The sequence below is a fragment of the Lynx canadensis genome, chromosome C1, assembly GCF_007474595.2.
Source record: "Lynx canadensis isolate LIC74 chromosome C1, mLynCan4.pri.v2, whole genome shotgun sequence".
NCBI classification, from domain to species: domain Eukaryota; kingdom Metazoa; phylum Chordata; class Mammalia; order Carnivora; family Felidae; genus Lynx; species Lynx canadensis.
This window is the reverse complement of record NC_044310.1, coordinates 190,535,443-190,547,845: the sequence shown is the minus strand read 5'-3', so window position 1 is coordinate 190,547,845 and position 12,403 is coordinate 190,535,443. Positions and strand designations below refer to the sequence as shown.

At 40.0% G+C, this 12,403-nt stretch overlaps 1 protein-coding gene across 1 annotated transcript in view; it reads right to left on the bottom strand.

The window, feature by feature from the left end:
- PARD3B (par-3 family cell polarity regulator beta) overlaps positions 1 to 12,403 on the bottom strand; it is a 1,010,919-nt gene that overhangs the window by 448,143 nt on the left and 550,373 nt on the right. The window contains exons 7-10 of the mRNA XM_030325489.1: positions 7,558 to 7,683; positions 4,781 to 5,133; positions 2,309 to 2,448; positions 617 to 745 (exon numbers count right to left, since the gene is read on the bottom strand). Coding sequence (XP_030181349.1) covers positions 617 to 745; positions 2,309 to 2,448; positions 4,781 to 5,133; positions 7,558 to 7,683 — 748 coding nt within the window. The remainder of the gene's footprint in view (positions 1 to 616; positions 746 to 2,308; positions 2,449 to 4,780; positions 5,134 to 7,557; positions 7,684 to 12,403) is intronic.

The following is a 12,403-nucleotide window of genomic DNA, read 5'->3' as shown; positions in this document are numbered from 1 at the left end:
CAATAAACAGGGCTTTAGAAAACAAATCCATGTACATGAATTTTTTCCACATCTTTCTTTGATGATCAGTTTAGGACAGATTACTAGAAGTGCAGTTAGTAGGTCAAAGGATATACATTTTTAACAAGACTTTTGAAATTCTCTTCCTCAGGATACATTTCCCAGCCCTCAAGACTAGATTCCCTTGTACCTGTTACTACAGGACCTTGCAATTCTTTTTCATAACCATCATCATTTTGAATACTTGGTTATATTTCTTTCCTTTTAGACTGCAAACTGCATTAAGGTAGGGCATGACCATTTTTGCTGACTGCGTTTTGCATAAAGCAAACATAGAGCACGCAAAGGGTATTTTATTTTGTTGAATAATGTTAAATTGCTTCCTTAAAAGGGTGTTTGAATTGGTACCCCGGAAGCACTGCTGGCATTTATCCAACTCACCGCATTAACATCATAAAGCTGTGATACCCCCAAATGGGACAAAATACTTAGTGTGATTCAATTTTTGTTACAGATGAAACCTGTGACTTAGAACTCATCTCTCAGCTATTATGAATTCACTGGGTATAGTAAACTCTGCACCGAAGATTCAGTGAGACTGTGACCTGAACATTACCAGCTCTCGGGGAAGAAAAGCTCCTTCTTGACGGGCGATGACCAGCGATGCTGTTTCTCCCTGCTTGGTGCTCCTCAGCATGGCCACGAGCTCTTCTTGAGTTCGTCCAGTGACATCTCTGCCATTAACCTAATGGATGCCATCATATGAACAGATCACAACACTTTTCGTCTCCTTCTACCCTAGATGGTTTCCACAGGTAAGTAGCAAATGGGCTCCTACAATTAATAAAGCTTGGAACAGATGAAACTGAACACATGAGCCCAAACCAACTATGCTCAAAGTACCAGTACCGCACTGACCATCATGACTGAGGTGCCAGATCCCTTTGTTTCTATATATTTAAACATTTTTTTTAAATTTTTTTTAACGTTTTTTATTCATTTTTGAGACAGAGAGAGACAGAGCATGAACGGGGGAGGGGCAGAGAGAGAGGGAGACACAGAATCGGAAGCAGGCTCCAGGCTCTGAGCCATCAGCCCAGAGCCCGACGCGGGGCTCGAAATCATGGACCGTGAGATCGTGACCTGAGCTGAAGTCGGCCGCTTAACCGACTGAGCCACCCGGGCACCCCATATTTAAACATTTTTTAACGTTTTATTTATTTTTGAGAGAGGCAGAGAGGCAGAGCGTGAGTGGGAAAGGGGAAGAGAGAGAGGAAGACACACAATCTGAAGCCGTCTCCAGGCTCTGAGCTGTCAGCACAGAGCCTGACATGGGACTCAAACTCACAAACAGTGAGATCATGACCTGAGCCAAAGTCAGATGCTTAACTGACTGAGCCACCCAGGCGCCCCAGCGCTAGATCCCTTTAGATAGTCAGTAATTAATAGCTTCTCATGGGATGTTACATTCTTAGGAAGGGAAAATCAAAGTGAGAGCGGAGAATGATTCCTACAACGGGAAAGAAGTAGATTTCAGATGCTTAACTGGCACCATTTTCTGCCTAACGCTAAAAAGCAAACAATGGACCACAATCACACAGCAAATTTCTTTGGAAGTAAAAGTCTTTTGTTACAATTAGTGTTCTCCATCTTTGAAAATTATAGTCTCCGGGTCATCATAGATTATTGGAAATTATAATTTGGAGCTGGATTAATTACTTGGTGCATCTTCTTTCATAACTAGAACTATATACAAATGTATAGTGTTGCTTCTATGCCATGAGAATGTTAAATAAAACCGGCCAGTTTCAATGAGGATGGTTTCTTGGAAGGCAAGTTAACAATATATATTTCGCTAAGAAGATGATGCTATCACACAAAAATACATGGGAGGGGGGAATTCTCTTGCTTTGGGGGTGTTTCAAATACCTCTTTATAAGCCTAGATCAACCTGAGGCAGGCTGGCCTACGCCTGTGGGAAGTTTAAAGAAACTGTTGCCAGAATATGGCTATAACTCTGAGACTTCTTAGCCATAATTGCATATATGATGAATTCCTGGATGATTCAAATTCCCAGGAACCCTAAGAGGTAGATATGAGAAGGAGGAAATAGGGAAGAGTTCTCAGTGTTACTTGTCCTTTCATAACTGACTCTATGGGGGCTTAAAGTCAGTTTTTTTAATATAATTAAAGTCCTTATCTTGTCTACAAGTAATAATTTTCAATTTTTATATTCAAAATATAAATATTAATGTATTTATGTAAACACCCAGGATACTTTACTGAAGATATTAGCTCCAATTCTTACCTCCAAAATTCTGTCCCCTGATTGCAGGCGGCCATCTTTTATTGCTGCTCCCTTTGGTAAAATGTTTTTTACAAAAATGGGACCAGGCCCATGTATGGAAGAGTCTCTGGTAACAACAGTGAAGCCCAGTCCTTCAGGGCCTAGTGTGTAAGACCAGGAAAATGCACGGTCACCTTAAGTAGAAACCTTAACAGCGAAATCTACCTAATTTAGACTAATGTCAAGTAAGTAAATATTTACATTCCAGGAAATATTTTAAACACACTTCAGTTGTTCTGGCTGCAAATACAGATTATAGTTCCTGACAGGCCATGATGGTTTCAAAGTGAATTTAGGGCCCAATGCAGATGTGTAACACTTTCGTTTATTGAGGTACCAGAAGAAATACCACATGTTATCCATAAACCCAGGAGATTGATTTCTCGGTAAACCATAAGAAGCCAAAGGCCATCTGACATGAGTTTCATCAGGCACTCACTCAGCTAGCCTCCCTGCAGCTCCCTGCACCTGGGTCTCGATTCCTTGCATGCTGCGTCCCATTGTCCCCTCCCTCACTCTTGCATCTCCAATCTCTCTCTTCCAGTATGTGGTTTTCACTTTATCTGAAGGTATGCTCAAATATCTGTACCCTAAAGAATGCTTACTTCAATCTTACTTCTTCTTCAGCCTTCCGTCACCAATGACCTACCCATGACCACATCCATTAATTTTTCCTATTCTGATCTGTCCCTTTCTCTAGCTTTGACACTTCTCCTCAGTTGTTTTCTTGAAATTAATGCCCCCTCTGTGGTTTTCATACCTTTATTTTCTGATTATTTTCCTACCTCTCTGATCATATTATGTGTGTCACTCTCTCTTACCCACGGTTTTCCCACATGAACATAGATGTTTCCCAAGGCTCTTACCTGGTACAATTTGTTTTCTAGATTCTCTGCCTTGGCCAGCTCCTGCTCCAATTACCATCTCCCTATAGATGACACCTAAATCTCTCTGGCCCTAATTTCTCTGGTATCAGCTTCTTACATATGACCATGCACATATTTCCACCAGCATTTCAAACTTCACTATGACCTCCTTTCTCTGATTCAGATCCTGGGCTTTTCACATACACTCATCTTCTAAAAACTCTCATTTCTAGTAATGGCATCACCATTGAACAAGCCACCTGCAATTCTCTCTCTCTCCCTTCTCCTACATCCAGTCACCGGACAAGGCATCCATGTTATATTTAGACAGATGCAATGTATCCTTTATTGATACTTCACTGTTTGATCTCATCTTCGGCATATTATTCTGCTGTCAGATTAATCTTCCCAAAGTACAGCTGTGATGTCATAGTCTTTATTTTTGCATTTAAGGCTTTCTGATGGAGTCTTATGTTCTGTGTCTGATTTATCTGTCCTCAAAGCACTCAATCCCATGTCTTAGACATAGCTGGATAATTTGTACAAAAAAAAACAACAATGCATTTATATAAAAAGCCTAATTGCCAAGCACACTAGAGAATTTGTACTTCCTAGTCCATACAGTTTCTTCTCAGTACAGAATTCTTAAGGGGGGACAAAGTTCTGACCAGAGGATCTCTCAGAATAACCACCATATCCTAATTAAAGGCATAAGTTATTTTCTTTTGATATACGTTAATGAGTATTTTAAAACTACCTTGTGATCATTAAATTCTGTATTAATTCAGACAAAACTTTGAGATTTTGGTTTCTTTTGAACTGAGTCTTGAGAATCACATCAGATTGCAGAAGGCCGCAGAGGGGGAAGGGATTATCAGGAGGTTACAAAATAAACAAAAGCACAGAAGCGCATGAATGCTTATGTGTGTATATGTGTATAATACTGCATAAATATGCATGTATATGAATGCCCTAGTCTCACTGATCTGGGCTTGAAATGCATAGAAAAGTTGGAAAAGATGAAGGTAAGGTTATACATGCTTTTGAAATTAAGTATGTTTTGAGAAACTGTTTGCAATGTTGAATTAGCGAAATTTCACTTACATAATTATATATAATAATTATCCATTATAATGATCACATACTTGCTTTTTGAGAACTAAATGTTTAGCTGGTATAAAACTATCTTAGAGAACCACAAATAAAATATGCGCTTTTTAGACTCTATCTACAAGGTGCTACAAAAATCACTCATCTTGCTGCGAAAAGGGTTCCACCGAATTTCAGTGCTTCTTTAGTGTTACGTTTTTCTCAGGTTTGCAATGGTTCTTTCCATTTGCCAACCTGTCTTTATCATTTTTGCTTTTGTTTCAAATACGCTATACTCTCCAGAAGGAAAGAATAAGAAAGTAGTACAATTTCAAGAAACTTAGGTAACTTACTTAAATCTATTCTTCGATACAATTAAATGAAGGGAGAATGAACAAAATTAGCCTTAATGCATTTCTCTTAACCAATTTTACGTGTTACAATAATAGAATGCTATTAAGCATCATGTAATAATTACCTTTCTTTAGGTCAATCTTAATTTTCTTTGCATTCTTCTTGCTGCCAAACCCCATGAGAGGGGAGAGTGAGGGAGAGGATGGCTTTCTACCCAGTCTTGGGACTCGGGGGCTCTTGTTTTGTTGCAGGGAAGTCGATGCATCCTCTTCAGGACGCCCTGTTCCTGTTCCTGTTTTTATTCCTGATATTCCATGGACAGGAGGAGGCAGCTTTGTTCTCAAAACGCCATCATTGTCACCAAAAATGTTAAGCGGTCCAATGACTGATTTTTCATACTGGTCACGGTTTTGAGGTGGAAGCACATTGAGGAGGACGCTTGGGGACTTCATTGCCTGGCGGAAGACATCTTGAGCCCTTCAAAGAGAGGGAGTAAATATGTCACGACACCACGCTCTAGCGTGGCCCCTAATGCACCCCAAACCACGGCAACAGGAGAGCACAGTAGCACAGGGAAAGGAGAAACTGTCACTATTACTACCAGGATGGCTGCAAACTAAGTACTAGTTACCACTTAGGACTTGACCACGAGGTACCCAGACACGGGGCTGGCGACACTTGGGTGACTAACATGGACAATTCTCTCATTTGATCTTTTTAACAACTTTCTTAATCTTCTCATTTCCTCTTCGGTAAGTATAATTCACTCTTATTTTGCAAAATGAGGAAAATGAGGCTCAGAGAGATCAAATAACCCGTCCAAGGACCCACAACTTTTGAGTATTTCCGAATCTGAAAATCCACCCAGAGGCAATTACTAAAGTAGATACAAAAGTAAACTTTAATTTTAGATGAAAAAAATTATTTTGTATTACTGACCAGATTATCAGTTCGTTTCCTTTTAGGGCTTTATTCGAAAGTACAGGTCTTCCCTGAGATGGGTTGTGTTCCAGAATTTCAATTCTGACACAAACATTTCCTCCTGGAGATATCGATTATACTGGTTGTACCAAATGTCATAGCGAATTATCAATCTAATACGCACCCTCCCTGCTATTCTCTTATAGAGTGCCTGTATTTTTTACTTTTTTGTCTTAGTCCTGGGTGTTTTGCCTCAAATTTCCTACTACCTTTTGTCTCCTTCATCCTTCTGCCTCCTTGTGCCCCCTGACTACCTTGCCCAGCCTGTCTTGCCAACATGATCTACCCAAAAGGGTTACAGGAAAGCTGGGAGCCAGAAAATTCTTTCTTCTCCTCTTTCTCGAAACTCAGAAGTGATGGGGGAACCCCAGCAGCCCTCTGGTGACCACGACACAACTTAAAGAGAGCAGCCACTTAGTAAGGATGACAAAGCAGAAAGATGGAAAACGCCTCTCTTGCTGATGCTTGAGGAACTGCCGTACCACCTCTGGACTGCCGCCTCTGCACTTGGTTGTCTTTAGGAAAAAAATAATCATCTTGTTTAAGCTACCTTTATTTTAGGTCTGTGTCATTAACAGCCATACCAAATAATAATTAATCATAATTCCAACTGCCATCTGAGTGCCCCTCCCCCACCCACCAACCTCCACTTCAACCTTACTTCTCCATGTTGGTGGGGGAGGGGGAGAAGATCTCACAGAGGCAGCCCAACTCCTCTGGTTAGTTCCTTGACTGGGAGTCAGTTTCTACTCCATACTACCTTCATACTGAATTTTCATGAGCCTCCGTTTCCACATTGCATACCTATCAAGTTCTTGTAAAAAGTAGAATGGTATTATTATTTTAAGAAATAGGTGTTTCGGTCTTTCTTCTTCTTTTTTTTTTTTTTTTCGAGAATAAGATTTGTTTACTTATTTATTTGTTTGAGAGATGGTGCGAGTGAGTGAGGGGCAGAGAGAGAAGGAAACAGAGAGATTCCCACGAGGGGCAGAAAGAGAGAGAGAGAATCCCATGCTAATAGCATGGAGCCCAAAGTGGGCAGGAACTGAACTCACCTGAAGTGAGATCATGACCTGAGCTGAAGTCAGATGCTTAACCGACTGAGACACCCAGGCTCCCCACAGTCTTTATTTCTTTCCATACTTAAGCAACCAGTGCCCACAGGCCCTCCTACCCACAACCACTTATACCGCCTGCCCCCAACTCCCGGTGCCATCAAACATACAAATACTGACAGAGAATGGTACAGAGAATATAGACAATGAGTTGTTTTGGTCAGAAACAAGAGAAGCTGGTGGTCATTACTAAGGAATATTAATTAGTATTTGTTCCCTTGTTCCGGAACCCCACTGCAACGCCAACATACGTTTAAAAAAATCGGCATCAGCACTGCATACTCTAATTCTTGGCTATGAGAACCTATTCCCATAACATTTTCACATGCAGAAAAATGACTTCTTGGGGGAGAATATTTTGTTTTATTTTTTTCATTTGTTTCTATTACTGAGTCCTCACTGAAATCTCTCACAGATGTTTAGGTTTAAGGAAGACTGCAGACACAAAGATGGTTAATTAATAAGCTGAACTAACAGTCTGTGAAGAGTCATTAAATACCAGTTTAACTGACCCATATCCCAAGCAAAACAAACCCATCTATCGATGATCCAGACAACCAGGTGGGAAGGCTTGGGGTATTCCGCAGTTTACTATTCCTGTGGCTGACAGGGACATGTGCAGGCTGCCTTCAAGGAAGCTCACACATAAGATGCATTTGAAAATGGATGTCCTGGGGTCATTCAAAGGCGACTGACCAGACATTCTACCTACTACCTACAGTTCTGATCACTAAGAGCTCAGTGATGATTTTAAGTACTCCAGGGATCAACACAGTAAATAAAACAATGGAAAAAAAATGCTTACTGAGCAAAGGTTTTGTCTACGAGGTCCACGTGGTTGATTTTTACGATACATTCATTTTCATGAAATAGTCCCTCCCGCTTGGACCTGCTATTTTCTTCAATGCCACGGATGAAGAGTCCTAGAATCCTAAACGCAAAATTGAGGTTGAAATAGAATTACTGAGTAATAATATGCTAATTATTTCTCCACTTGCAACTATTCAGAAGTATCGATTTCTCTTTGTGAAAGAAATTACGCTTTATATTCAGGCAACTGTTTGTCACTTAAATCCTTAGTAAAAAAAAAAAAAAAAAAATCCACTGAAGAGAGAAAGCCCTTCAAGACAGATGCACATCAACAGTGACCCGGAGTACAATGGTCCATCACTCCATTGCCATGTTTGCGGTATTCTTAGAAAAGACCCCTACAGCTCAGTGGAGTTGAGGATACCGAGGCCTCTGGCTTGGAGAAGGCTGACTGTACTGGGTTAGTGCTGAGACAACCTGAGGCGTAATAGCGGGAGAGGATTAGGCATTCACCGCACTTTTGCGCAGCCTTACTACCTGTTCCAGTAATTTGCATTTTAAGAAGAAAGCAGACACCTAAGCACAGGTCATCGTGCTCAGTTTAAAAGGCGGTTCAGTCCCATTTGTTAGTGCCCCTGAATCAAGTATGTGTGGAGCATTTCTCATGCTCAGGATGGAGGAATAGGAGACACGGCTACAGGACCAGGACAATGAGTCAGTATGAGCTTGGCATGCAGTAGAAATTAAAAGCAAAAACCAAAAACCTACAGACATCCAGAAGTCCAGTCTTCATAGGAGGATCTGGGGGGAGAATGGGATGTAAACTGGTTCAGAAGAATGAGTAGGATTTAGGTAGGGGGAGAAAGGGATACACCTGGTGGCAGGATGAAGGCTGTGTGTTTATGTGGGGAGCCAACACTGGATGGGGAGGACAGAGCCACACAGAGGGGCCTTGGACACTAGTTGATGGACTCAATTGAATGAGGCTGGAAAGAGCAGTACAGTCACCGCTCACTGCTTCTGAGGGAGACGGTGACATGATGGGGCAGGGCTTTGGGAAGACTTGTCTGAAATTTCAACCAGTAAGCGTTGGGATTCAGAGAAGAGAGCCGGAGGCTAATGGTGCTTTGTGGCTGTGGCTCAGAATCAGGAGGGAAGGGGTTGAAAAAAATGTCAATTACAGGAGAAAGAAAACGATAGCAATCAAGAATTAGATTGTGTGTGTGTATATGTGACTCTTACATTTTGGTAGTATCTAAACCCAAAACTAAGACATCAAACTTGTGTATGTTTCAGCTATTTCTCATGTGACCTAGCTTCCTCCTGGGGCATGTCAGGGTCCTAGCTGTGTTCCCAGAATAAGACAGAGAGATACGTTTTCCAAGAGGAATCTGCTGGGCATGGAGAAACAGCCATCTCCTTGTCCCTCATCCTCTTGTCTTTCTGCTTCATCCATCTTTCTTTCTTTCTTTCTTTCTTTCTTTCTTTCTTTCTTTCTTTCTTTCTTTCTTTCTTTCTTTCTTTCTTTTTTTGTATACAGGCCTTGTATGTTATCACACAGCCCCTTTGTATTAAATCTCAGATCTGAATAAAATATGAGAAAATTTTGTACGTGGATAACAGGGGCATCCATGGAGGAAGGGCAATCTCTAATGAAAGTGGAGGAGAAAATCATCTTCCCGTTTAGAGCAGCCTCACAGTGAGCCCTTTGCCCCCAGGACCCAGTTCATTTAATGAGCTCGTGTCATCTGAAGATGGCAAGGGGTGGCACATGCGGTGGTATTTAGGTTTCTACTCCAGTGGATGCAGGAGACAGTCACGCCACCTATAGTAGGGAAGGCTCAGGGTCATGGGCACAAGTGTACAGGGGGTGTTTTATACACTGCATTCCTGGTTCTATGTTAGTAAATTCACAATATTCTGTGTGGAAGAAAACGGGGCCAAAGCTACTATTTGATAAAGGATCTGAGATTCAAATTAATATTTTTAAGAAACTAATCCTACCTTAATCTCATAACATAATATTAAAAAATGACCTAGTCGACATGCAAAAGAAGAAGAAGAAGAAATAGAACAAAATAGTGTTTCTTCCTAAATGAAACAACTCTGTAATAGTTCACATTTTGGATTTTTGTTTTGGTGGATTCACAATAACATGATCCATTAGGAGGCTCACATGTGGTTATAAACTCGTTTATGTAAGCGATATTTTTTTAACAAGCATTCAAGTCTTCCTTTAATTTAATTCAGTACATCATCAGTCATGTAATGTTACTCCCTAGGATTTAATTTCACATTTTGGGAGATGAATTAATTCTTTCAGGCCACTGGGTTGCAATTTAGCTGGCATATTACAGCTGGAGTATGCGATGTGAACCTCGCTGATCCAAATAACCTAACTTTCCATGAAAAATTTATTGACAGGATAAGCTCAACTGTAAAACCCATGTGTCAGAGGTAATTTTGGTAAAATGTAAAACTGACTGATTTTATTAGTTTGGTTCCTGGCAACAAACCACTCCTGCCTTCTCTTTTCCACAGAAGGGATGGATTCCCTCCAGTTTGATTTCATCCAGACCAGTATGAAAAGGCTAAGAAAAGAAATCTCTCACTATCCTTTTGACCCAAAGTTGCAGGCTGTGGTCTTCGTGTCCTCTCGGACCAAGGCCCTCGGGGACTTAAAGACCAATGCTGGGGAGGAGCCAGTTAATTTGCATTCGTGAGCAGTGATAAAGGAGGCTGAAAACCACTGCCCCACAGAACAAGGAGGGGGGGGGACAATTGCTTCTTTTTCTTCTAATAATCGTTTAGAAGCTAACCCACCCCACACTCTTTGACCTCTTCCGCTTTTCTCACCGTATCACGGGCCTTGGCCACTCTACGAGCTTTGCAATTTTATCCAAACGTGTCCTATCCTTGCATTATGTGTTGATCCTCACCCACCCGTTCCTTCTTCTCTGTCGTATTCAGCTGTCTTTACTAGGAAACTAAGGTATACTATGCTACCTTTACTGGAAAACAATTAGATTTCATGCTTTTAATTCTAAAACAAAACTACATTATTTTTTCTCTTAAGCCAATGAAATGAAAGAGCTTTTTACTTTGCAAGAACTCAGTTTTGTGTATATTTGTTTTGTTTCTTACTGTGCAAGCCAAGGGGCCTCCATACAAGTGGCATTCAACACCCTAAGCTATGGTACTTAATGAATCCATTGAGGCCTTATCTAGTACAGCCACCATTGTATTGCACTCAGGGTTTCCTATTCAACAACAGGTATGGCAGTGTTTTTCTAACAGAAAAACTATATATATATATATATATATATATATATATATATATATATATGGAGAAATTGGAAGCAGAGTCAATTACAGTAGTCTTAGTAAATAATTAAATGTAAATTGTAATTTAAAATAATGACACAAGCCAATAAAAGGAAGGAAATTAAGCACTAAGTATACCACTATGACCTTAACTCACCCACCCCCCCAGCCCCCGTGCTCACACACTGAAACCATATGGCATTATGAAGTCAGACACTTGTGTGACACGCTCTGTACTCAGTTGCATCTAAACACATGGGTTGAGTTAAGTGTGCTGTTTCAGCCTGTACTCATTACTTCTTAACTTTTATTGGCTCATGTCTCCACTTCCATATTATTTTTTATGTTTTTTAATTAAATTTCCTTTCTATAATACTAATGGATAGCAAAAAAAAAATATACAACTATTTCACCAAGTTACTAAACAGTTGACCATGAACTTATAAAAGTTCACTTGTGAACCAGGCTTTTTCGTTTTAACCATAATATTAATAATACTGATAATTTACACATTCATATGTTGTGTGTTTTACAAGGAGTTTTCATATTTTTAATGTCATTTAATCCTCATAACCTTTATGTGAAGTAGGTATTCACAAGAGCAAGCTTAGAGGACTTGCTCAAAGTTATGAAAGAGAGAACACTGAGATTCAAATCCAATTGTTCTGAATCCAAGTGTAACACTCTTTCTATTCTTCAGGGCTTATGCTAGAAATCAGAACCAGGAAGGAGAATGGAAGAAATCAATACATTTTAGTGTGTTTTCTCATTTGATGTAAAAGATGGTGATTTCTGGTCTATAGGGTCAACCTGTTTTCCAAACTATTGAAAATGACGTATGGTGACTGTCACATCGTACATTTCTTCATGTTTTGGAAATTGGGATGATCTTGTGTTCTATTCCAGCTTCATTAAGCTAAAGGGCCTGGTAATTTAACCGCTCTGGCATTTCACAAAGCTCTATCAGTATACTTCTGCCAAAAGCCATTAGAATTTCTCATGACAACTGGATAAATACTCTTCCTGTCTATCAAAAACAACCTCAGCTTGTCCTGTGCCATAACCCATAACATTTATAAACACACTTATTAACACATACAGGAAATGAAACAATAAGAGCCACTAGCTTTTCAGTTCATTTCTTTTTAGAGAACATTCATTCCAGCAAGAGCTTGGCATCAGATGTTATTTGCAAAAAAAGGTGATGACTTTGCAATTACAGGTAGCAGATGGCTACCTGCTGAAAATGATGCCAACCAAAATATCATGACTAAATCTGCTTTTCCTGCTATGTGGCAGACTGAACTGAATAAATATTCAGAATCAGTAAATGAATACTATATAACCTTTGGGAAAATTTTTGCTCTAGAAAGAGCAATGGAATGAGGGGGTATGGATCTGGATTTTGTATGACTTTGAAAAAATTCAACTGACTTTTCTGGACTTTGCTTTGCTACGCTAAAATAAGACATTCTGCCTTTTCAGTGAAGCATTTGATATAAGAAAAATTAATTTAG